The 27,042-nt window shown below is 41.4% G+C and overlaps 1 protein-coding gene across 21 annotated transcripts in view; it reads right to left on the reverse strand.

Moving 5' to 3' along the window:
• The window catches only part of MTSS1 (MTSS I-BAR domain containing 1), a 128,003-nt gene that overhangs the window by 4,964 nt on the left and 95,997 nt on the right, over positions 1-27,042 (reverse strand). For 6 of the 21 annotated variants that reach the window (XM_048286215.1, XM_048286222.1, XM_048286214.1 and 3 more), the window contains exons 7-14: positions 26,483-26,557; positions 20,781-20,792; positions 15,429-15,586; positions 14,080-14,187; positions 13,029-13,126; positions 10,825-11,035; positions 3,059-3,178; positions 1,868-2,062 (exon numbers count right to left, since the gene is read on the reverse strand). In XM_048286215.1, the coding sequence (XP_048142172.1) occupies positions 1,868-2,062; positions 3,059-3,178; positions 10,825-11,035; positions 13,029-13,126; positions 14,080-14,187; positions 15,429-15,586; positions 20,781-20,792; positions 26,483-26,557 (977 nt within the window). The remainder of the gene's footprint in view (positions 1-1,867; positions 2,063-3,058; positions 3,179-10,824; positions 11,036-13,028; positions 13,127-14,079; positions 14,188-15,428; positions 15,587-20,780; positions 20,793-26,482; positions 26,558-27,042) is intronic. The other 15 variants (XM_048286232.1, XM_048286220.1, XM_048286218.1 and 12 more) reach the window with 14 other exon arrangements.

A 27,042-nucleotide genomic window follows, 5' to 3' on the forward strand; every position in this document is an offset into this window, starting at 1 on the left:
ACATTTCCCATTCTACCCAAGCATTCTTATATGAAGGTATTTAACATTTTGATACTATAGGTTATCTAAATGAAATTCCATGGTGTTAAAGCCTATATTTTCAGAATTTCAAGCACAAAAATCACTGTCACACAGCAGAAGATATGCATAAATGTCCAATCAGTGATGTAACTGTTCCAGATGTACACAGGTTCTAGTATTATGTGCTGTTACAGATGTCCTCAGTTCTGAAAAATTAGGCTTGAACAGATTTTTCATACACATTAGTGGAGCAAGTTACTCTGAGTAATCTCTCAGTTTACTTACTAATTGAAGTCTAGTTTATAATGATAATCTGTACTGCACAAAGACTAACCTCACTCTGAATTACTGGTGCTAAATTTGAAACAGAAATTCCTCAGGCCCTGAGGGCTGTATTCACTAGGGGCTCTATTAAGCAAAATCCTGAGGGTGTCTAGAACCCACACACTGCACACAAAGAGCTGGACTGATCTGTGACCTGTGCTGGGATGCAGAACCAGTGCTAAGCAGCAGCTCCCCCACTGCCAGCTGCTTCAGGGGCAATCCCAGTCCTAAAACAGTTTTCCTTCACTGAGACAAAGGCTGCTTTAAAAATGAAAGAAAAAATTTGTACATGCGAATGGGCCCCACACCCTCTCAGCTGCCTGCTAGGCAGCCTCCCATAGCCTTCTGATAGACAATGAATGACGGGCTAAAACCACACTGTGGGCTCTTGATGTGTCTCAGTCCAAGGAACGAGAAGTGCAAGGCAGTTGAACTGACATATCCCCTTGTACGGACAGGTATTTTGGTTTTTTTAACACATACGAAACTCTGCTTTGCCTTGATAACTGTGTCTCTGCTCTAAGTGTTTTGCTGTGAAATATATTGGGAAAGTGCTTCTAACAGAGACACAACAAATGACTCTGAAGCCCCAGGACCACTGTGGCCACCCTGTGTGTACCGCAAGAGTCTCCAGCTGCTGGAGAGAGAGATTAGGGGGATCTGTAACAAGGTATCTCAATTTAGACATATATACATGGGTCCCGTGGTGCATAAGCAGTATTATATAACCATCCACAGGCACTTAAAATCTGCACAGCTACGGCTGACTGCACATCAGCCTTGCTGAAGATGCAAAGCAACAGACAAGAAGACCTTTTCCCTTGCTCTAGGGCAGAGTCTCCCAGGGGAACCTCCTGGCAGGGATGGACTTTGAGGCTCTAGTAGAGCAGACGTGTTCTGATGCCAAGTTAAGATCCCTGCAGATCCAGCTGGAGCAACTGGAAGATGTTACTGCACTCTTTTTTGGTGGTCTCCCCAAGAGAGCAAAACGAGCTGGGTGAGCACTTCTAGTCTGTGGCAGTAAATCATCAGTCACCACTTGGGTTCACCTGGTGCTGAGCACCTTCTTAAACCACTCCAGCTGGATCTAGGAGATTGTGCCTGCCTATAGCCAAGGGCCCAGCCACAGGGAGAAGGTTGGGGCGTCCAATGTATGGTCCTACTAAGACAACTGGATGCCCCTCCCTGCTCAAGTGAGTGCTTTGATAGTGCTAAATAAGCTCTTTTCCCCCTGAACAGAGCACAGAGTGCTTTCACCAGTGTTCCCAATCTAAACTATTCCTTCCTACCTAGGTGTTGTCAGCTTTGATATCTTTTAATTGGTGCCAGAACACACAAGGTCATTCAGAAATACCCACAACCGGATTTTAGGTCTGATTTTCACCATGCAGTGCCCATTCAGAGTGATACCAAACAGAGCAAATCAACCAGTAATTACATGGACTGAAAGGGAGCAACAACTGCCGTGTGCATGCTGTTGGTATGAGGAGGTGAGGACTGCCACAACAAAAGGAACACAAACCTTCCAGCTAGGGATCTTAGATGATGGTAACATGCCTGGCCCAATGGTGTAATAATGAACGTAGTCTGGAAGGAGGGCTGAGGGAGCCCGAGTCCACGCGCGGGAGACAGGCGGGAAATGAGGGAAAGGACCTGCACCAACTGAAGCTACGGATGGGTCACTTGATAAACTACAGTGATAAAACCCATTAGACAACTGGAAATGAAACAAATAAAAACAAAAACAGAGAAATTAATATAAACAGAATGAATACGAAAATACACTGTGACTGATGTTCTAGGGAGAAAATCTCTATCTTAAAACAAAAGAAAGGAAGCTCTTCAATTCACTGCGAATAAAAACCAGAAAATTGATACAACGTTTGGTTCAGAAGTGAGATTGCCTGAAAATTGTTATCTATAACAAATTTCAGGCATCAATCTAGCGGTCATTGTCTCCAGGCTGAGCAGCTTTGCCTTCTGTCCATGAAAGCAGCACACTGTGAAAAAGCCTTTGTAATTTAGGTACCCTGCAGACTGCTGAAATAAAACCAGAACTTTTCCAATCCTGAAGGCATTTGCCTAAGTGGTATTTAGTCTGTGTAGCTGGACAGAGGGGAAAAGCATACAGCCTTCAAACATGACGTGTTCTGGCTGTGTGATGATATGGAAGAAAAAAACAACTAAAACCAACAGCAAGGATTTATCAGATGAGAAAGGAGACTGCTATCACTTCCTCCCCCAATTCAGTGTATCCCATGTAATTTGTTCCAACCATGTGTATTTTGCTTTCCTTTTTGGCCAAAAAACAACCTCCCATTACTCAGTGTAATGTGTGCTACCTAAGGGGAGAGAGGGGAGAAGCCACAAACAGCACAACCTGGGGAAGGTGCTTTTTGTCAGGCAAACAGCTGGGTCTGGGCAGCATTCCACAATCTCTCTGAGTAGAAAAAGTGGAGAATGAGCTTTTCTTAGAAAATTACTTCTGTAAAATGCCCAATTTGTAGCTTCTCCTAGTAGCTAGTTTAAAGGCAATTGTGGTTTTTATTCAAACAGATTAATTTCCAAGGGAGTGTGCAACAGTTCCTATTCTCATCTTCACCAAGAGGAATCCTGACTGCAACCCATGCACAGAGTTTTTTTTTGTCCAAATGTTGCAGAGTTTGGATAATGAGCTAATAGGTTTGTACGTCTTGGAGATGAAGTTTTTCACCTTATCTGTGGAGGCCCAAGCCCCCATGGTGGAGCCTGAGCTGACTGAGGTGGGGGAACTGCACTCGCTCACTGACTGGCAGGTTTCAGAGGCTTCTGAAGAGGCAGAGCTGGACGAATTCTGCAGCATAAAACAGCACCGCAACGCAGGGAAAGGTATACACAAGCCACCAGAAAAGAAAAAAAAATCACAAACAAAAAGACAAAAAGCACATACACAGAGACACACAGGAGAGAGGGAAGGATGAGAAAAGCAAAGGGTTAGGATTTTAAAAATCAATTAGAAACTGCTCAAAACTATTGCTAATGTTCAGGAAATCTACAAAAAAAAATAAGCCATTTGTTTAATGCGAGAACTTGCCACACTACTTAGGAATGAGGGAATTGAGGCAGTGATCTCAACTCCTCATTACAATTTCAGTGTCTCAATTCTGCTGCTGTCTCAGAGCGAGAAGCTGGGGGAGCTTAGGGCACCTGTGGTCCAAACATGCAATGTACTGAGACAAATGATTTATACAGAAAAGCAGATCATCAGTACTTCAAAGACACAAACTTTAGATTTAAAACATGGAGTAGCAAATGTCACTTATATTCACAAGTTCTCATATATTCTGATCTGCCAAGTGCTTGTGAAAAGCTCGTCTGAGTTCAAGTATTATGGAACAGAGAAAGAAGTGATACTTACCAAAACTGGAGGTTTCCAAAGTGCATGACCTGTATGCATGTGCCTCTGCAGGTAGGATGCATACACCAAAAGCACTCTGACTAAAACCCTCCTACCCAGCAGCCAGCAGGAAGGCACATGCACTCTGCTGAGTGCAGAAGTGGTGACATGTGCTTGCCACCTGCTTTCTCCTAGCAGCAGAGACAGAAAATACCAGGGGCTTCAATGGAGAGTGAAGGAAAATGCAGGACATAAAATGTCCACTGAACACATCAAACATTTTGCTCCTATCTAGGAACTTCTCCAATTTTCAGTGCACACCTTTATGTACCTTTGCTGCTGCCAGACCTCTACAACAGCATCTAATCCAACTACGCAAAGGCCAAGTGGAATAACCACATGGACCATTTTACCAACTACAATGCTCTTCCACATCTCCCCCTTGGAAGTGGCATCCTACTCTGTAGGGATGTGCATCCAGGTCTCATCGAGACCTTGGAAATGGTCAAGAATACTGGCCAAGTTGTCAGGGCAGTACTGAGCTCTGTTCACTGTCAGAAATTCAATAGTAGCAAGACCAATTCACCGTTTAGTACCCAAGGACCTGTGAAACAAGTCTATCCAAGGTGTTTTATGACAGCAGAGAGAATGTGCTCTTTTATCAAGTTTGTGTAGCAAAGACAGAGATTTCAAGGAATAACATGTTGAAAAGGAAGGGAAATCTCACCTGAAATAAAATTTCACGAGTTAACCTTAGGTAAAATCTGGGGTGAGTTTGCAATGGAAGGACAGCTGGATATGAGGCAGTGCAGAGAAGCAAATACTCCTAACACCCACAAATTGTCTCACTGCTCACCAGGAGCTACATATGGGTAATGTACAGCCAAGCTGCCTGAGTAAAAGGAGATGTAGGTCTCGCAGGATAGAACACTGTCACCATAAGGATTTTGGTGAAGAGTACTGGGGCAGCTGAGAAGTCAACATGGTATCAGCATCTTGAGCTTACTGATAAACTGATTTAAGTGAAATTTTGCAAAGGCTGTTAAAATTTTTTAAAGCATGTAGAGTGACAGAGTATTTTATATAAGTAACACTGATCCCACCCTATGCTGACATGAGATCAGATCTGCAGGTGACCTGTCAAACATGTTTAGGGTACAAGTATGTCACCTAACAAGGCTTATATTCAAAGGGCAGTAAGAGTTGAGGTAAAGGTAAGAACAGAGGGAACAGCAACAAATGACACATGGCTGTTAAGGAGAGCACTGAAAGTGGGGTACCTGATGAGGCAGTGGCTTGATATCTAGAGGAACTTGTCACATTCTTGATTTATCCAAGTCCTTTTACAGGAGAAAAGCTTCTAAAAATAACAATACTGACAAAGATGAGCTGCAGAGGACTGCCATCAGACATAAGCAAGGTGCACTAAATGGAGATGAGACTATTGCCTCTGTCCCTAGAGAAAAATTCATTATAGAAAACTAGCTTTTACACTAAATTCCAGAGTTCTGCCTGACATTCCAGGTACCTCAGCAAAAGAAGCCTCATGAGAATACTCACACTAGTGTTATGGTCTGGCCAGGAAAAAACCAAGAGAGAAAAATGTAATTACAGAAAATGCTGTCTGAAACCTCCTACTTACGGCTCAAATGACCCTCCTGGGTCTGCATACTCTGCACATGGCAGGACGGACAGTTAAGGGTCTGAGTTCCAAGCATGGCATCTCCCATGCTACCTTGTTTTCTACAGATGCCCCAAGGGCGACAACTAAGAACTTGGGAGTTTGCATCTAATACACTATTTGTGTCTACAAGACAGAAATTTCACAAGATTGTGTCAAGTAATGGTAGAAATAGCTCACAGATGGGGTTTATTACCAAGATGCATGTAGCAAATAGATAAAAAAAGGTCAAAAATGCAGATTCTAAAGATGCAAAGAATTGTTCCATTTACTTGGTGTACGGGGAAAAAACCACTGGAATTGATGAACTTATTTTTGCAATAAAGTGACTCCTCCAAAGCAAGGAATAAGAAGATGACAAAAAGGACTCTCCCATTAATTCAGTGTGTCCATTTTCAGCAAGAAAAGCTAGAAAAAGGCGGAACCAAGATGTCATGGGGAAAACATCCTGAAAGGTGAAGGAAATGCAAGAGGTCATGGTACAGAAACAGGCTCTCCTTGTCTTCAGACACTTGCAAAGCACAGAGAAAGGGAACCTCTGGTCTTGCTACAAAAGGATTCCAACAGCGAGAAAACAATGGAGAGGGAGGCAGAAGAAACTGAACTCCTGAAGGAAAAGCATAAGGAAAACATGACTGGCAGCAGGTCAAAGGATGCTTGGATCAGACTGGAGAGGCAGTCCTGAATGGCTGGACCCAGGTGTGGGAAGCACAGACCACCCATCACTTCTTAGCATAAAGTACATGAGGGAGTGAAAACAGAAACTGCACAGCTACTGCTTGGACAAAGAATCCTTAGACTCTGCAGTGCTTGTTCTAGATGCACATTCCCTGGCACAACCTCTCCTGGGACCACACACACAGAGCAGAGCAATTTCTGCTCTACAGAGTAATTTCTACAAATTCTGCAATTTCCCCACCCCATGGTGAGAGAAATTTGACAAGCAGATGTTTTCAACTTGTTTTAGTAGATTCCTTTTTAAAATTTTTGTTTGAATAGTTTTTAAAATCAGTTCTTCCACTTTAGCCATTTTTTTCCCACAGCTGAAATAATGGCAGTCCTGCTCTGTTCTAAAACCATCTCTTCTGCGAAAAGCTTAAAGTTAACACTATAAAGCTAAAACCGTGCTTTGCAGTGACAAGTAGTGCCCCAAATGTACATTTGTACAAGTGCAGCTTGGTGTCTGGTCTCTGAGATGAGCCATGGCTTGTTCTTGGATAGTGGCCTGCTACTTGGTGTGGTATGCATGAGTTCCAGCAGGGATATAAAAAAAAGATTTTTTGGGCTACTGGACTGTACAATTACATTTTCCATCTGCTGTCCAACTAACCTATAAAAGGACCATGGTTATCTTGGATTACTTGCATCTTTTGTTTGCTATGTTTTCCATTCAAACATAGCACTGCTTTCTTAACCCTCTCCCTTTCTCAAATAGGAGAAAGAGCTTCCTGGACAAGGGTTTCCAGGGAGACCAAATCCTAATGATGAGCATGGTCCAATGTCCCTCTAGAGTCACTGGAAGATGGTCTCAGCTACTTTTCAAAAAGCTCTGGGTAGTAACTCAAGGTCACCTCCTCAAACTGTCTCATTTCCAGGAATCTGTCTCTACTGACCCTTCTTTCTAGTCAGGGACAAACTGTGGGGAAACAACTTGGAATTTTAGGAGAAACTAATATCTGGTGATAACTTACAGATGCATTTCAGTTTGGAGTTGATTTTGGTTTTTGTTTTGTTTGTTTGCTTTTGGTGGGGTTTTTTTTTATTTGTTTGTTTTTGGGGGTGGTTTTTTTAAGGTCTGATCTGGAAGCATTTCTTAATTTAAATGGAAAACAGAATAGCTGTAACAATTTATTTCCCCTATTCTAACTTGCAGCTATTTCAAGCAATGGAATCTCCTCAAAAGCAAAATTTTTTCAGCTTTATAACCTGTACATGCAGAAGCAACTTCACACTCAGTTTCCCCCTACATCACTGTTAATGAAAGTGCTTTCCAGAGCATTCTAACAATACTTATCTCTCTGCTGTCTGACAGCACATCAACTTTTTTATCTTCACCTGCTTCTTTGTCTCCCTTTGGTTTCATCTCCATGAAGTCACAAGCAGCCTATAAAATCCAACTGTTCACTTCAAATCCAGCGGATCCTACTACTTTCATCCCCAGAATCAAACATCACTATACTACTATCACATCATTTGATCACAGATACTCCCAGGCCTCAGTTTGTCTACTACACAGGGCATGAGTGGGTTTAGCAGCACCAGTCACATCCAGCATCTATCCAAAAGCCACTCTGTGCTCCCAGCAGGTCTGTCAGAAGGGCTTTGCATGAGGTCACTGCGTGCCAAGGGCCATGTTGGCCATGGCTGACCTTACATCTGGCACTTAAAGAAACTGCTCCACTCCTGAAAGAGACCTGTGATGCTTTTCCAGCTGTTCAGCTAAGCCCAAATGTCCCTCTTTAATTATGATTAAAGCCTTTTACAGTGACCTTCCCACAGGTACAGCCACATGCTACAGGATAACACTTTTATTCCCAGCAATGCTGCAGAAAGGTGATCCTCACACACCAGTGAAAGGGCAGAGTCTGTTTTTATAACTGCTTTTTTTCCTATCTTCTATGCAAAGTGTGATAATTGTAAAGACTTACTACTCTTACTAACAACTACAGGCTGGAAAGCAGTCTTCATTTTGTCAGAGATCTCTCCTCTGGTATAGTCTGTATCTTGTTTCAATCGCCAGTTACTCTTTGTTTGAGATTCCCACCAACTCCCCACCCCCCCACACGTGATTTTGAGGAAATTCAGTTTAATTTTCAGTAACGCTTGTCTAAAATGTAGGTGAGCTTATATATGTAATAGCTTCACATAGCTCATATACTCACATTCCTATAATATGGGAATTTTACATAGCCCCCTTCTACTTTTTTTTTCTAGAATTCATTATTAAACAAAAAGGGCTTTGTTGATCCAGCATATGCCACAGCATGTAGCTAGGAAACATCATCAAAGTGTCCACCTGCACAAGATATACAGCTTTTAATTTCCTTTGTTGGTTCCAGAGCTTGCTTTTCTGCCTCCTCAGTGTCACTACTAGAAACAACAACATCAGTGTTTGAGACAGAGCAGCAGCCTCCTCCCCACCCAGCACCGATGCTCCAAGCACAGCCCCACAGGGAGATCTGTCAGTTGGTTAGAGACACACAACACGGGGTAACGCTGCCTACTGAACAGCTGCTGGTCAGCTCACAGTCACAGTTATCTGTCAGCACAACACACACAATTTACTTAGTGCTGAACATAGAAAGCAAGACACTTAAGCAAAGATGAAGCGGCCAGGCAATGATCTGTTACCTTTTCCTCTGCGTAAAGGTAAACAGAACCAGAGACATACAGAGCACATACCCATTTGTTATACCAACACACTACACTTGTCACACTGCTGCAGCCTTCCACAGCTCATGAATAGCTCAAGTGATGCTTGGATCAGTTTGCAACCTTATGGACAGCTTCTAAAATGAAGTGAAAGCATATGAACTTAGCTGGTGTAAATCAGCATGACTCCCATCAACTTTCAGGATGTTCTGCCACCTGATACCAGCCTAAGTTCTCTCCTCTGCTTAACAAGGGAATTTGCAAAGAGAGGTGTTGGTTTTTTTCATGCTAAGAGCAATTGCAAAGTTACATCCTTGTCTGCAAACACAGCATCATCATGTGGATTACTGCCCTTTTATGCAGTGAATATTATGAAAACCAAAGATGATGCTAGCACGTGTAACTGATGTATCTATCTTAAAAGTCAACTTCCTTACCTTGTTACTATTCCAGTTTACTTTATTATTGCTCATTTACTTTTTTGCATTTCACTTAGGTTAGCCATAGCCAATCTAAACAAAACATTCATTTTATTAGTGTGCACAAAGTTCTTCAGGATGTAATCTATAAAAAAAAGCTGATGTGTCCAGACTGGGGACAGAAAAGGTATCATTTGAAAAGAAAGCATTTCTATTAAAATGAGTAAAGTAAATGTATTTAAAAACCATTGAACTTCCCTTGAGAATGTGTTCCAAGCCTAAATGAACCAGTGTTGTTTTGGATGATACCTTAAAAATTTCTCTAAGGGTACTACTTATTAAATGTTCTGCAGAAGGCAAGGATCTGTGTGCTATCAAAGGTGGTCTAGGGTAGTTTACACGGGCAGGTGACACTTGATAACCACTAACACTTGCTGACTATGAGGATTAACACTCCCCAACCATGCCTACAGAACTACCTACTCTCTAACATGTGAAAAGGAGTGCAACTACATTTTAAAAGTAAAAGACAATCTTCTCCAGTGACCTCAGGGTGTATTAAAGTGAGTAACACCCAGGACATTAGGTTCACTTCAGTTTGCAGCTAAGATTTTAAAAGGGATTTATAATGTGAGAAGGCAATTCAGCCTTGTTTAAAAATATTACAGTCGCTGTGTGATTTCTTAAAAAAAAAAAAAAAAAAAGCAGCAAAGAGAATTCAGGTGCTGGAAGATACAGGCCATGGAGCATTGCAAACCTCTGCCTGCAGATGGCCAGCGAGTTTTTAGAGGAACGATGTAATGAACAAATAGAGTGGCAATTTCCTTCTGCAGACCCAAAAATGCTCAGGAGAAGTTTTGCTTATATTTGTAGTGAAATCCTCTTAGTTTGACTGGCTTCAGGATGTTATCATATATTACTATACAAATACTCCTTTCTTGTGAGTTCCAAAAAGAATTAAGAACACCTCTCATTTTCATGCAGAAACCTTATTTCTGCAAGGTGCTTAACTGAGAGTCCAAAATGCAAGTCTATCCATAGAAATGGGTGTCATAAAAAATGGCAAAACCAATTCCATATGATAATGCTGGTAGCATTTAGAGTATCCCAGATCCTCTGCAGGGGAGGAATGAAGTAAGTCTCTCTGACGCCAAAGCCACCAGTATCAGTACTATGGCTGTCAAAAGGCTGTTCTGACATCAATATGTCCCCATTAAAGAGCAAAGAGCCACCAGATATTAACCACTTGCAACCTGTGCAGCATATTAAGTGGTAATCTCAGTGGGTAAAGTGAATATTATTCCCTCCTACAAGGTGGGACTTCTTGCCCTTTGTTGCCTGTATTTATCTAAAAGTTAGGCATCGAGGCTCCCTCCAGGGCCAGAGAGAAAACTAAATCATCCAAGAGTGACTCATCCCTTTCTTCAGTGCTAACTGCAAAAGCAGCATAAATCACTCCTGCTAGAGGCCCAGCTTTTGGATAAATGAAATGCACTGAGACAAACCTTACCCTCAATGTTTAAACTGACTCCAAGGTACCCCAAAACCACATCAGATCCTGTTTCTGAAAGGTGAGCCAAGTTACAGAGTCCAGCTCACACTCAGGTTTTTGTTCTCATGCTTGCACGTACCTGGTTAGGTGCTTCTGGTGGCATGGGGGATGGCGATTTGGACTGGAAAGCATCCTGGGACATGAATCCAGAATCATGGGAGGACACACTGGACAGCCTCATGGGTGCCTGCTGAGGCAGATTGGAGCTGCGATAGCGATAGTGTGAACTAGGTGAGTGCGAGTGCGAGCCACTGGACCGGGAATCACTACTGTTAACGCTGTTCAGACTGCTGTGAGAGACAAAAGGAACAGAGAAAGGAAAGGGGAGAGGAAAAGACACAAGGGAGGGGTGGGGAGAGACCCATATACAGTACAATTAACATTCCACATGTCTCTAGCAACAGGCAGCATAAACCAGAAAAGAAAAATGTTGACAAATTAAAAAAATATATATATACGCACATATATATCAGTAAAGAACCATAAGCAGCTGCAGTATCCCTGGCGACCAGAGAGAAAATGGCATTTTATCTTCAGTGTCACTCAAATGATCAAATCTTAATCACTTAGACTTCAAACTCAGGCTAGGGATGAAGGAATCACTACATGCCCTCCCTACGATTCGCACAGCACTTGCTCAAAAACTGTCTGCTGATGGTTCTCTCCTGTTCCTGACTTACATTTGGCCCAGATATCCAATGTGATTTCTAGCAGGAGGACCAAAGACACTGGAGTGCATCTAAAAGTCTGCCTCTAGACATGCTGCTGGAGACAGCCAGCAGGACAAAGTGTGAGACTTCTGAAAGTATCACCAACCCCCCACACTTCAGAGTACCTGGGACTCATTTTGCTCACTTGAAGGCTTCCTACCAGATAAAAACATGTGACAGCACACAGAATGAAGCCAAGCTGCTGGGTATGGAGCTTTAGTTAATAGGACAACCATAGAATTAAACCCCCAAATTAATAACCACGAAAAAAAACCAATGTGATTTTTCAAAGAAAGAGATTGATTTTTAATCCTCAGAATCCATTCATGACAGTAAGGACATGCCAGCCACACTGTGGGAGCTTTTGGAATCTCCTGCTGGGGTGGCTGAGCAGGACTAGCAGGATGCACCAACCTGAAGGCAGCTTCCTGCTCCATTGGCAGGAGCCTGGCCTGAGGGATGGCTCTGAAGGATACATGGGTAAGGCCTGCACCTCCTGTACACAAATGGCACATACAAAGGAGATGCACAAGGAAGCGTGGAGCAGAGGAAGAGGAGCTCTGCTGTATTTTACCCACACACACCAGTCTGTGCCATACAGGTTTTTACCATACAAAAAGATTAAATTGATTAGGAAGACATGATGAATTTTTGAGGTATTTTTTGCCATTTTCTTTTACAGCTTCAGGATATTGCATCTTTAAGCCTGTGCTCATTGCTCTAAATATGCACATTTTCGCATATATATATATATATAAAAGTTCTGAATTTTTTTATATATATCTGCATGCAGAGACAAGTAGGTACATGGAAGTTGTGTTCACTTGCTCTGACATGCTGTAGGTAACTTTGCTCATACACAGGGAACCTGTAGTACATTATTCATAAAGCAAACTGAAAGGTAATCATTTGAGAGCAGCTAGAGACGTGTTGAGCAGAATACACAACAGGGCATCTTCCTTTTCAGTAAAAGGAAAGAGTAAATGTAGACACCAGGATATGGGGGCAACATGCTAATAAACTGTTTTTATGAGAGAAAACAGTTTTTACAGAGAAAGCACAGACAGAATCCAGTGTTTCAACATATTTCAGGACAGCATTAGACAGCATTAAACAGTCAATAAAACTTGTATCAAAAAAGCATTTCCATCTACCAGACTGATAGGGCAATTGCCAAGGATGTTTTCCCTTTTCTAACAGTTTAACTTACTGACTAGTAACAGCTACTTAGAATAATCTAAAAAGCCATCACATGAAAAACAGAAAAGGAAATTATGAATGAACAATCTAAGAGTTTAGATCAGTACAGTCTGCTCGTTGACCCAAAATGGATTCAAGAGAACTGAATCAAAAGCATCTTCGAGTTGTTTTGAGTTCAAAAGTTGTTCAGTCATGCCCATCCTTTTTAATATTCCCAGCACACACTTAAATGAATGAAGACCATGAGGGACTGTTTCAGTAAGACTTGTTATTTAAGATTTAAGAATGTATACAAATCCGTATCACAGTCTGAACCTGCCTCCCCCCTTTGCCCCCAAACAGGTTAAAAACCAGGTATTACCAATTGACTTACCTGCAAACACTAGATTTTCTGGACATGGTAGTACTGGGAGAGGATGGAGGAGTCTGGTAAGACCAGCTGTAATCAGAACCTTTCAAATCTAAAATTACCTGATGAAAGATAATCAATAGCATCAAGGATGTGGAAATATTTTCCCTCTATTAATAGAAAGCATCTGTTTGTCATACAACATTCATCCTTGCTACAAACGATCAGTGCCAATTGACTCAATCTCAGTTCTCTCCCAAAATTACGCTTTATCACACTGGAGAGTCGGTTTCATCCTTGGCCCTCCTGGTACTATGATACTTCAATACTAAGGCTGCCACCACAGAGGGAAAGTTCAGGTTTGAATGGAAAAAAATCTTTAAAAAGTAAATTGGAGATTTATTTTTTGCATTAAGGAAGTTTTTCTGGTTTTTGTCTGTTTTGTTTGTTTTGACTTAAAAAATTATTACAGCCTTTGAGTTGAAGTACTGTAACATTTTAAACAATTAATTGAAGATCTAGTATTCAACCACAACACTTTGCACTTCTAGGTCAATGACAAGGTGATTAAAGTATGACAAAAAAGCTGCGTTCACACAGCAGGCTTGGAGAAAAATGTCCTATTTGGATTCATTTAATGACACACATTTTCCTATCCATTTTAAGGACAGCATGGAAAAATGCTCATATGTCAGACTCCATCAAGCTACACAACCCCACCAATTTTGTGACTACAAAAAGACAGGGATGCTCAAACGTAGGACAAGGAGATGACACTCATTTCTCATACACTCTCCGCAGAAATCAGGCATCCTCATACCCTTCAGAGTGTTACTGCTACCACTTCATTCTGGTCTCACCAAGTATTTCAGGGGCACTCAGCCCCTAAACACAAATTTTCAAAACAAAACGGTTTTTTAAAAATTGCTCATGTTAAAAATGACCTTGCTGCAGTAAAGCTTCTACAAAACATCACATTAAGCCACTAAACACTAGTAGTCAATATTCCTCACAACACAAAAGGAAAAGTGGTGCAAGCCACAAATAAAATGTTTGCCAGGTAACAAGAGCTAACCTGTTCACTTGAGGATGGCAATTTGTGTGGATCCATGGTGAGACTTTTCAGGTCATCTGATATGGTTTGTAAATGGGTTATTTCTCCTAACATTGATATTTCTTCTTCCTGAAAAGAAAAAATGAGCAAGGCTAACCAGAGCCTTGGTTTTAAAAATCAGACCTGTAACACAATGTATGACCTTTTTCATTTTGCTGATGACTGGGGAGATGCCCAGTGGAGCTGCTTTTTCTTTGCATATTAAGTAATTACAAAAGGTTGAAATATTAATTTAGGATTCTGTAACTACTTTAAGATTGCTATAAATTCTGAGGCCCAGAAATTTTTTCTCTTATTAACAAGATAAGTTAAGTCTCAGCCTTCTTTTTGTGACATCTTCAGAAAAAGTGTCAGTTTTGCTGCACTTGACAAATACGTAACTCTTCTATGTATACTCACTAATGTGCCCTAACAATTTTAAGCTTGAGTGTAAACAGGGGTTAAATTCATAGTTTTTGATAAAGTTAAAGGAATTATACAGGTACAGAGCATTAATACAGAGATTGATTATGGCTCAAATTATATCGACAGCTAACTCAGATGATGATTTCTGCACTGTAAACTACCACAGTAATTCCTTAGTTACCATTTCTTCCAGGTCCTCTGAGTCTGGAATCCACCTCCTCCTGCTCAGCCATGACTTTCCTACTTCTCTAACTATGGTTTCCTGTTGAGACTGATGCTCTTTGTAAACAAGCACTGGGAACATTTTCCCAGTACACTGGTGACCCTTCAGAAATGCACCTCGCTTGTGCAGAGCCACGAATAATTCCTTGTCAGGCTTCAGACAACCTGAGATGATGAAAATTTACTCAAACCTTTCCAACGAGCTGAAAAACTGTCATGTAGAAGGAAAGGAGCTATCAGAAAACTGCATGGAAGCAGCCTGCAATTTGTCAGGTAATGTCATTATATACACAGGGGAGGTCTTGAAACATTTATCAGTCCTAGCACTGGAGTAGGAGTAAGAACGATTTATATTAAAATGTGATGTTAGAAGAAAAACAGTGGAAAAAACTGCATTTGCAATGTCTCAGGCTGGAATGCATAGAGAACACAAACTGACTTCAGTCTTTGTGCCCATTGTTTACCCGTCAGTCACCTTGAAGGTATTCAGTGTTTCCCATTGCTGAATTACTCTGAGTGCCTACAAGAAAGGTCCCAACTCTCACCACTTGCTAGACAGAGACACAGGCTAAATTTTGGCTCTAGAAACTCATTCCTAAGACACAACGAGATGCTCTCTTCAGAGGCTTTTGGCCACTTATCTAATCTGTGAATTGTACTGACTGAAAACGAAGAGCTCTTACGATCACAGGGCGCAGCATCGAGATGAAAGCACAGAATCGACCACGCTCCTCGATCAGAGCCTTTCTGACAGCTTGCTTCTCGGTTTCTTCAAGCAGCAGGTACTTATCATTGACATCTTGTAAAGCACTATCCAGCTGGGGCTGAATGTCACCCCGTCCTGTATGCAGGAAACAATCAAGAGTACATTTTGTCAAAACTGTGCCTCTCCACAGAAGATGACATTATTTTCAGCCAGCACCGCTGCTGGATTGTGCTTTTGCAATTCAAATCTTAACCAGCATTTTCCCTTAATTCAAATTAGTAAGGATTCCCTCCCTCCCCCCCCAATTAAATCAAGCATTTCAAAGCATTTATTACTTCTCCTTTTACACAGAATAGAAATCCAGCTCAATTCAAAAGGTTTCAACAAGCCAAAGACAGCATTTTAAGTAAGGACTTTCTCAAAGCATTAGCTGTAGAAACTCTTCACATCCTCCTTGCTGAAAACCAACATCTTACTAACTGGGAGAGTATTAATCACTCACCCAGATGTGTTCCTCTTCCTTCTTGCATTTGTGCTTAACAAGGTCCTAATGAGAATTTTGTGGAGCCACTAAATGAATGAATCAATCTCCTATACAAGATGCTATTAAGGACATGTTACTGATCATTGGACCACTGAGTCCAGTACTCTGCACAAACCAACTGCTGAAACAGTTTTCTTCATTCCAGAGTCCAACTAAACCAAACCTCTCAACACAGGTTATTAATATATATATATAAATGTCCAATATATGTCAATGGAAATAATAAAATTTCAGTGTTTTGAAATTAAAAAGCTTCACTGTGCTAATTACAGTCAACTCATAATACCAAAACTTTCTGTGACAGCTAAGCAACCTTATTCTGCATTGACTGCTTACACTGCATCATGCCAAAAAAATATTCCTCTAGGAATGAAGAGCTGCTGCTTAGACATACTAAAACCAATAATGTTGCAGTTGCAAGATGTTTTCATGCAGCTTACGCCCCTAATATTTTAAAGGACCTCAGTTGTATAAATTTGTTGCAAATCTCCCAGAAATCCCATCACATGCAATTTAACTACCAGGAAGATAACACTGAAAAAATGGTGGGTGAGTTACAAGCAGCTACCCAAAATCAATCTTTTTGGACAATAACCTTTCTGCATGGAGAATTTAAAGCTATGAGCAAGAGGAAGAAAAACGTCTCTTGATGTGTGTAGTACACAATGCAGATGACTCAATGTCAGGGTTACAAAGGAAAAACCTTTGCCTTACTATCACATGTATTTCCTTAATACTCCAGAGCAAGGCAAAGCCATCACCTCCCCTGCACAGCCAAGAGCCGCAGGAAAAGAGAGCAGTGATGGAAGCAAATAGAATCATGCTGGCTTAGTGGCATTACAGGCTGGATATATCCAAATCTCCTCTGTACAGAGTTAGACACAGTCGAGATAAAACTGCACTGACACCCACATGCAGAGCTCTACACTGGATTCTGGAAGAATCACATGCAGTGCAACATGGACACGGCCACCGCCAAGGCCACTGGTACCAAACTTCCAGCAGTGTCTGATCCTGCAGATCAGTCTGGCTGCTCTAATGTGGTCATAAAACTGTTTGGAAGTAAATAACTTTAAGAATAACAGACTCTGAAGGTCCAGTCATCTGCCTCCTCCATCAAAATTAGTATCTACCAGAAACAAGTTATAGGAGAGCCTTGGGTATCTCCCTTGAGGTCTTGTGCCTTTTTGTCTGCCACCCTCAGGAAACAAACTGGGCCTTCCTCCTTCAAGGCCATTCTGTACATTTCAGGCCCTCCCCACACTCTGCCATATCAGATGCAGTGGTTAAACATTTTATACTTCTCTGGAGTTCTTCTTTCAAATACTTTATGAGATAGAAACTTGCATCATTGCTCAGGCCCTTTTTGAGTGCTGCCTGGAACTACAATGGGTGAAATAATCTCCTGTTGTTCAAGCCTCGACACTGGCTCACTACCATGGATGTACCAAATGCAAACTATATTAGCTGCAAACTAAATCACATACTCATTAGTTCAGCACTGGAGAACTGCTATAAACATTCAGCTGCTCCACCATACGATCATGCACATAATGCAATAAATCCTTGTTAAATGCATTTGCCTATGCAGTGAGAGAACACACACTTTAAAAGCAACTGGACTCCATTGACAAAGTGGGTTCAATTACAGTGAGTTTTGGTACTTTATGTAGACCTCAGAACACCACATCTTGGACCAGAGAAACAAGAGCAGCCAAAACCTGGGGCAAGAATAAAACACATTTGCACCTGTGTAATCCACTCAATTCAACAAAGTTATGAGGATAAGGTTCAGGCTGCTATTTTAACCCTTTGGCCAAAGCAAGTGTAAAACTGCACCACTCTCCAGCATCCTCTGTACCTCTACAAAATTCCCATTTTACTTCTTCCAGTGAGTCAGTACAGTAACAGACACACCACCTCCTCACCAGTATTTTCACAGACCCGTTTTTATACTCAGGGGCATTGGGGTAGTCTGTGAAAACACAGAAGCTGTCTTGGGTATAATTCAGAGCAGGAAACAAGCTCAGGTGAATCATTTAGATGAGGCTCTGAAGTCAGATGTTTACAGATGAATACAGCTCTCTCCTGGTGACTTCTCATAACTCATCTTTTAGGAGGAGGAAAGCTTTATCAACATCCTTTGAAAGCTCCACAATGCAGACATCAATCTAGCAAATTGTTTGAAAGTAGGCATAGCTCTTCCTACTCCCTGAATCACCAGCTGCACTCACCTCAGGAATTTGAGGGATGAGAACTCTCTGTCAGTTTCTTTTGCTAAGCAGAGCAGAGCATAACCCCCCTCGACAGCACTGCTACACCCAGAGAACACCAAAGGTGTGAAGGCCAACTGCTGACCACCTTTCCACCTCAGCCACCTTGGGTCTCCACTGATTTGAATCTGCTACTTATCTCAGAAGGGAATATTGACCACGGGAGAGCAATGCAGTTCTTTTCCCCTTGAACCATAAGGAGAAGGTTAATTGGCCAAGGCAGTATTTCTGATTGCAGCATTTTTGCTGTGCTCGTAAGGCACATTTTCATAAGGAACATCAGCAAGTGATTATTTCCTCCAGCCCACATTCTCTGGCCTTTAGGTTATATATTCCAAAACACTTCCAAACCAACACAACTACTACAATGATATAAGATAGTTCCAGAACAATCTTATCATGGAGCAGCTGTAAAAGTGCACCTGGAAGGACACTACTACTCCAGCTGCAGGCAGGTTTGAGTGACCCACCACAGCAATCAGCGACAGCTGACTGATGTCAAAGCATCCATTGTAGTCACAGGTCGCTGGTCTACAACCAGCCAGACATGAACAGGATGTAGGGATGGTTCTGCAGAGCATGTCTGGCTGCACCCAGAACAAGTCAACAATCTGAACACTGAAAAGGAATTCAAATCCAGCCTTTCTCAAAGTGGAGCTCTGGTGATGCAGAAAGGAGCAGAAATGCAAGATCAGAAGTTGTGGACTGAATTCTCCAACAGCACCATGCTCCAACAGCCTGGTGACCTGCTGCTGGATACAGGCAAGTGGGAGCTAATCATGTGCAGGGAGCTGAACTGCTTCCCATCAAAAATAACATGAATCTGCTGCTACTTCAAGGACAGGCTTATTAATATGTTACCCTCAGAGCAGGTGCTTTACATCATTACCATGACATGCAAGGGCTTTAAAGGACCAACATGCAATAGAATTTGCATTTTAATTTTACAGGGTTTTGCGTGAATCCTGGCTGAAAGCCTCATGCAATTCCTTCAATAACTATTGTTCAAACAGAACTTTAGTAAAGGAAAAATATTAGGGGAAAAAGGAAAAGGCAAATCTAATTTTCAACCCTATTTCATGCCTGTATTTTAAAAGACAATGTAAACTAGCAAAACTCTCAGCAACACCAAAGTAGAATAATTTTTAAATTCTCTCTGTGCAACTCAGACTGGTGAAGCTATTGTTGTTATTGACAATGCAGTGCAGCAAATATTGGTGAAATTACTATTTTCCATGTTCTCACATAAAGACTTTTTAAAGCATCTGCACAGAACTTGAATATTCAGTACTGGACACTTGACAGTGGCAGAATTTACACTGTATGAGAGACAATGCTGAGTACACCTCTACTTGTACAAACCAAAGCAGGCTCCGAGTCAGTCATTCCCAAACCACCTTCCTTACAAGAGCACACCTGCTTCAGCTGCCAGGATGAACAACTCCTTTAAGCTCTGCATAGTAAAGCTAACAAATTAACTGATATGGATTTGTGCTGAGAACAGAAGAATTCTGCCACCATTTATGGAAAGGTGAAAAACCTCATAACTGGGATTTAACTTCTGACTCCTTCAGAAACCAAATCTGAGCCTTTCTGTTGGCTACTGGAGTCAGCTGCTCATGTTCGAAAGTACAAAGTTTTGCCTTAACAGAAAAGCTACAAGTTGCCAAATGACATTTCTTGACTGAATTACAAACCAGGAAAACTACAATATGTGGTTTCAAAAACTGGGGACAAGCGGCAGGGCTCAACAAGGCCCAGCTCCAGGAGCCCAGCGGAGGTGCCTCGTTTGAGAGCTTCCCAATTTAATCAATCCAGGCTTCTCCCAAAGGCAACACCTACATCACTACACTTACAAGTGCAGGTATGAGTACTTTGCTCAGATTCAGAAACACCATGCTTCATTCACAACGAGATCTCAAGGCAGCCACTTTAAACTTGCAAAACAGCTGAAACAGCACCCCAATTTAAACACATTTGAGATGTGATGAGGCAACAGGAGATAACTGTGATGCTGAATTCCAACCCTTTCCCCAGCATGAAGTAAATATAGTGTTTTCTTACCTATCAGGTAAGAAAGATGCATGCGATTTTCAAAAAAAAGGGAGTCTGGATCACAAGTTGCAAAGACCAACATTAAGGACTTCAGGCTCTAGACTTTAAAAGTCATATTAACAATAAGATACTCAATTATTTGAACATCACCTTGATGACATGTCTATTCCATTTAACTTCTCTCCCAACTGTGACAAGACTTATCTGTCCACGTTAATCCCTTTCTAAAATAAACCAGAGGTTTATTCACAATACTGGTTTTCTTCTTTTATAGTGTTCCAATTAGATACCAAAAGAAAATAAATCAAAAAATGGTTTGTTCATTAGGATTAGGCAATATTTTAGTTCCATTAGAAATTAAAGTCTAGGCAGTTAGTGGAGACCAGACACCATAAAAAGGCCACAGCAAAGGCTACAATAAACCAGCCACCAGGGTCACAGCATGGCAGAGACTTACCCAGAGCCTCAGCTGTCAGGCAGGTACGCATGGTGAGAAATTGCAGGACACAAAATTGACACAGAAAGGAAAATAAAAAAAGTCAAACTGGTATTCCAGCATTCCTAGAATTTAGACATTATCATCAGCGCCAAGACAAGAGTGAGCAGTTTGGACTAGACTATTTTGACTTCTTCCGTTGCTGATAAAGACAAACGCATTAGTTTTGCATCCTGGTGAGCTGTCGCAAATTAAACCCCTGGTTATTAACCATACAGTTTTACTTTAAGAGACTTAAACCAGTTTAGACTCCTCAGTGAGAACACGTTAACCCGTGCTTCAGAAAAAGTGCACAACACAGACAACCAGACCCTGGTCAAGTGGCACAAAGCTCATTCCCTTGAAGGGAAGAGGGAACTCAAACCTGCAGAACTCTAGGCGGGTCCTGTATGAGTAACCACAGCACTTTTTGATGTCCTCTGCTGCAATTACATTAAAAGATTGTTAATTAAATGAAAAGCTAATTGCTGATGCAATGTGGAAGAACATCAAAAAGATTAACTATGATACGTGTGTTTTAATTAAAAAAATTTATGTAATAAAGTTTTGTAATAAAACTGGCTTGCTGTCAAAAAGAGGGGAACTACCAAGAGGCCTTCAAAACTCAAGGAATGAAAGTGAATCGAAGAAATGTCTTCAGTCACCAAGTTACCAACATGTCTTCACTGCATTTTTATTAAGGAAAGCTTGCATTATAAACTTGCAGGGAAAAAAACCCCAAAACGCACCAAAAGAGCCCTGCAGGCATCATGGCCTCATCCACACAGGATTCTTTCCCTGCAACAGATAAAGATAATTTGCTCATTAGCTTTCCTCCTTCTGAGCTGTATCTTACTGACTCAACAGAGCTTTGGCTCTCACTTCAGTCACTGTGCCACACTTGATCAATTTAGAGGAATGAGGCTCCCTCCTGGGGGAGGAAGGCTCTGGCCAGGGATTCTCCCTCCCCAGCCTGCCACTATAGATGGGGAAAGTGCCACGTACAGAAAGAGTGCAAAGTGCTTGAATGAGAAGGTCAGCACTTGCTTTAAGAACTGAGACATTCTTCAGTTATAATTACATTGAAGAGCTTTATGCTTTTTAATTTAGAGTCACGGGGTTTGCATGACCATCCTTGAGAGCAGTAATACAATATTACAAAGACCAGAGGATAACACAAAAATAGCTAAAAAGGCTCTAAAACACAAAGAGGTCATATCTTTGCTAACCAGGAGGAGGAAGAAAATGCACTTTTGGCAGTATTACAGTAAATTAATAATCATGTTCTACAGTAAAATAAAAATCATGTTCTATTATCTCAATTTCATTAGAATCACAGAACACTTTCCAAAACTGCTGCATACTCAAAAGGAGAAAATGTCAGTTTGGTTACTCAACATTGATGGGACACAAGAAGAAATGTTGTACTGAATGTTAATGGAACTCTGCAGAAATTTCTACACATGTCTGACAGATAAAACTCAGTTTTCATATTAACATGTGTTATATTATTGGGAGCGTTACATTCAACAACTTCTTACATATCCACTTGGATTTAAACATTTTCCTCAAAGCTCACCCAGTGTCACATGAAGAACCTGAAAATGAAACCTACCAGTCATGTTATTATATGCAGAAGGGAAACCTGTCTATTTTTTCATTAATAGCCAAGCTGAAATACAGAAAATAGACCAAACGTGCACTCTGGATTTTATACATACATTTAGATATATTTTAATTTAGTCACTTGATCCTTTTTTCTTCAAGAATCATGCACTTTGTTAACCTTGCCAAATGGTTACGTGCAGAGCCACAGCTGCTGACTCTCTCCTGATTCAAGATAGCAACAACAGCTTCTAGCAGCTATGGATCCATGTATGAGGCCCTGACTCAGCAGAAACCTAAACATGGAATTTATTTTAAGTATATGCATAATAATTCTGCTGAGTCAGGTTAGCTGGGTTGACTTCTGATGGCCAATGTTTGCCTAAAGACAAAGAGAAATTTAGAAGGTGTCTGCAATCCCATGCACTACACAACTTCATCTGTTCAGCAAGAGGTTAAGTTTCAGTGCTGGGGTGGGCAACAAGCCCTAGGGGCCTGTTCCCCATGGGAACAAGGGTGTAAGGAGAATGATGAACCTTGAAGATCACCATGACACCTTCAGGGACTGCATGGATCTGGGAGGTGCACCAGGATCTTATTTAAGACTACACAGATTTAGCTTCAGGTGGATTTTTTTTTTTGGATATTTAAAGACAACAAATAGAGTGAAAATTTTCTCTGTGAGGTCTTTTGAAATGTAAGACCTTCATTTCACAGTCGTGTCACTTTACTAAAAATACCCTAGCAAACTTCCAAAGAGGACCCTGGACTTCCTTTTGTTTTGTTTGGAAAGCTTGGTGTTTTCCCCATCACTTCAAGCTTTGGAAACACCGTTATTGCAATTAACATACTCCGCAAACGTAATTTCTAATACATGATCTTAAATTCCCAGCCTGAACTTTCAACTGGGCCACATGGTACAAGAACAAACAGACCACACACAAGCCACGGAAGAGGCAAACCCCCGTGTATTTGGCCCCTCAGACCAAGGTGGGGAGCCCAGCCTGCAGTACTCTTGCCAGGACAAGCCACGCAGCCCACAACCCTCCTTCCTAAACGTCCTCAGGATGCAGACAAGGAGCAAGGAGCTGCTGTGCATGCTGCAGCATCAGCTGTGAGATACAGCCTCTGCAGCCCAACATGTCAGGGCCAGGGGACACCACTTCCATGACACAAATGAGGAAAGTGGAGGGTTGTATTTGTTTCCTTCTGCCCAAAACAGAAGAAAAGCACTTTCCTGTAAGGTCAGATGGGAAATAGCAGAATAAGCCTAAAGGACCTTTTTAGTAGCATGCACAGTATTGAAGCAAATCCAGAATTTAGCAAACATCCTGTTTGCCCACAGATAATCATAAAGTTATTTCAAAAGTATTCTTACAAGAGCTAGGAAGGGGATGAATTGGTTGTTTTAGAGTTCCCATAGGTGAGTCAGTAACTTTACAGAAAAATCAAAGGGACAGGTCCTGATTGAGGAAGAACAGAACAAAAAAAGTATGTCTGAGAAACAGAGAAACAGGAGAGTTGAAGACACAGGAAGACATTCATGCACTCAGCCACATGCCTGCCAGCACAGTTGTCCCATAGTTCAAACCTCATTTGTGCCCTAAAGCAGAATCACTTCTGCAGCTTTATCATGATTTTTTTATTCCGCAGTAGCAGCAAGAACAACATACTTCACCTCACAGGACACTGAACAGATCTGTCAAGATGGGTACATACAAAAACATTTTCACAACAACATTTGACACTGCAGTCAGACCAAAGCTTTATTTCTTCAAGACAGGGATCAAAACAACAAAGAGGGGAAAAGGCATCTGCTCCTGTTTTTTTCTTCTACATTTAAGTGTTGTAGATAACTTGCAAGAAGGCAGGGAGACCCTCCTCCCACCTCCTGTCCACTCGTGCTGGGGCCAACAGCTTTGGGCATTCACACGCACAGCCATATGAGCGAAGGCCTCCCTGCATCTCTCCTCCCCAGTGGACATGAGAACAACTCTCAGCTCCTCAAAAATACTGCAGCTCCTGCTTTTCCCTGTACTGGCTACCTGTGAGACCTCAGCTCTTCCACCTGCCCCATACACTCAAACCCCTCCTGACTCCTATTGGTTTTGTGATCTGGACCAAACACCATGAGTCTGACAGCAATTCCAAGGGGGACAGCACAGAAATAAAGCACCTTCACCACAACTCCAAAAGAATATCCTAACAGCAAAATTAAGCAAGGGAATTACATAAAAAAAAAAAAAAAAGAAACAAAACGTCAATTACATTATGACTGCTGTAATGATGGCAAAATGAGGCCTGTTCCACTCCTTGCTCAAGGATGTTTAATCCTGAAGGAGGACAAAACACCAGTTTCCTGACTCTCATCATGAGACTTGGCTCATATTTGAGGAGGGGGTATGAAACTAGAAAATCCAAGGACCAAGTCTGCTTGCTTTAACCACTGCTGACAGATGCAGGTGGCATCTGCAGTATGAGAACAGTGGGTTCGTTTTTTTCCAGCAGCTTTTAAGTACTTCTCCTTCCTCTTCACACTTTACAGAAAATGATGTCTCCTCCTTCAATACTGCAGACTGATTTACTGAACACTCAGAAGCAGAATAAAGAGGAGAGGGAGCCAGACAGCTGTCAATCCATAGAAACATGCTAAAAAATGGCTCCTTCTTCACAGATCCCAGACATCTACCCAAACCATTCCATGCTTTTTTCGCAGTGCTCACCTTCCGTGCACTGATGGGTTGTTTGTACCACACAAGGACAAGAAATAAGACTAGAAAAGGTGGGGAGACAGGAGGAGACATGGAAGGAATATCACAAACTCTCTAAACCTGTTGGTCTCAAGTCAGACATTTCATCATACAAAACGAGAAACATATTTATGCATTACCCAAAAATAAAATCTTATCTCAAAAAGTCATGTTCCCCTAATGATCACCATTCTGATTTTGAACACTAAACTGACAGACACACAGAACCTACTGAGCTAAGCTCCCTCTTGCTGGCTTTCATCTCTTCTCATCTCTTATCTAAAGTCAGCTAAAATTCAAGAGCAGTTTTCCAGTCATGTGGCTTTCTACCAGTGTAATTATTGACTCACCTATTAGGAAGGAAAGTTAGACAGCTCACCTGTTCTGGGTAACACTTATACAATTTCAAAATTTCAAGAAACTCCCCACCCCAGCATTTATTTTGCTTGTCCCTGGGTTCACAGTTTTTAGGCAGGAGGGGAAGGACAAGTTGCAACCTGCAGACTGAGAGCTGCTCAAACACTTCTGACCCAGCTGGGAAGAGCCCAGCACAGGAAAGGGAACCAGGAAGTCTTTTGTACAAGCTCCCTATCATTCCAAAGCCTGGTGGGGTTTGCACATGGCCAAGTAAAACTCTTAGTGATGGCAAAGCTGCAGCTAGCAGTGCCGCATGTTTCCATCAAAACAGTGATGAAACCCCTGTGACAAGGTGGTGGTGGGAGAGCAACAGGAGCAACAGAGCTGCCAAAAGAAACAAACTGCCTTTCAGGAAAAGTCCCTTTCTCTTCTCACTCATCTTTAGTTTTCTATGATTGCCAAGTGCTCTCCCCCCCAGTAACAACCCATGCTATCTTCTCACACTCTGATCAATAAGGTAAGGTGTAGAAGATTACAGGCTGTTAAAAATAAAGAAAAAGAAGAAAAGTGGCAAAAAGGGAGAACAGTGAGAAATGTTAATAGTTAGGGAACATTTACATAATGGCTTTTTTAATATTATTCCAAAAGATTCTAGAAAATTTTACAAGTATCTGCACAAGTCATGTTAAGAGTGTCAATGTTCCTAAAAAGAAAAAGTTAGCAGTAAGGGCTCTATTTTAAAACATGATTGACTTTGCACAAACAGTTTTAAGGCTTTTGTGTAAGAACATTAGAGGCAGCTTCAGAACATGATTTAAATGACACATAGTAATTGTATCCTGGTACCCAAGTACGTACCAGGAATACATTAGAGTGGCAGAATTATTGCAGTAGAAAGTCCTATCACTGTTCAGTCTCTGTCAATGAGCACAGCTCAGAAGCTTGTTAACAGTAGAGTATGAAGCAAGTTACCTTTCTTTGCTTTCTTCTGTAGCTTCAGTGTATCAGACGATTTCTTTTTTATCTCTTGGCGGGCTTTTTTGTATTCTAAAAAAGACACAATCTCTATTATCAATATAATCAATTTCAGAATTAATGTTTTTCACAGAAAAGGCTACATTTAAAGACGTTAGACTACAAACTTTCAGAGAACAGCTACTGTTAAACAAAGCAGCTTAGAACTCACATTTTGTAAAGCCTATACATTTGGCTTAATGCAACATTTTAGGGTGTGAGCACATTCACATACTAAAATCTTTCCCAAATAAACAAAGCCTTTACAGAAATAACAACTGAGAACACAGTACAAAATCAGAGTGCTTTTCATTTCAAAGACTCATCCACTCTCAGGAATGGAAAACAGAGATGACAGGTTTCTCGAAACATCTGTGTTCAAAAAACAAGTATCCAGAAATGGCAAGGCTGAGAATATCCTGTGATCCCTCTCCAGCATGAGCGTCAGGCAGAGGAAGAGGGTGCTAAAACTCTGCCCAAGGAAGGGTCACATTGCCAGATCCTTCTGATGAAGTGGA

This window comes from Corvus hawaiiensis, chromosome 26 (genome assembly GCF_020740725.1).
Source record: "Corvus hawaiiensis isolate bCorHaw1 chromosome 26, bCorHaw1.pri.cur, whole genome shotgun sequence".
NCBI classification, from domain to species: Eukaryota; Metazoa; Chordata; class Aves; order Passeriformes; family Corvidae; genus Corvus; species Corvus hawaiiensis.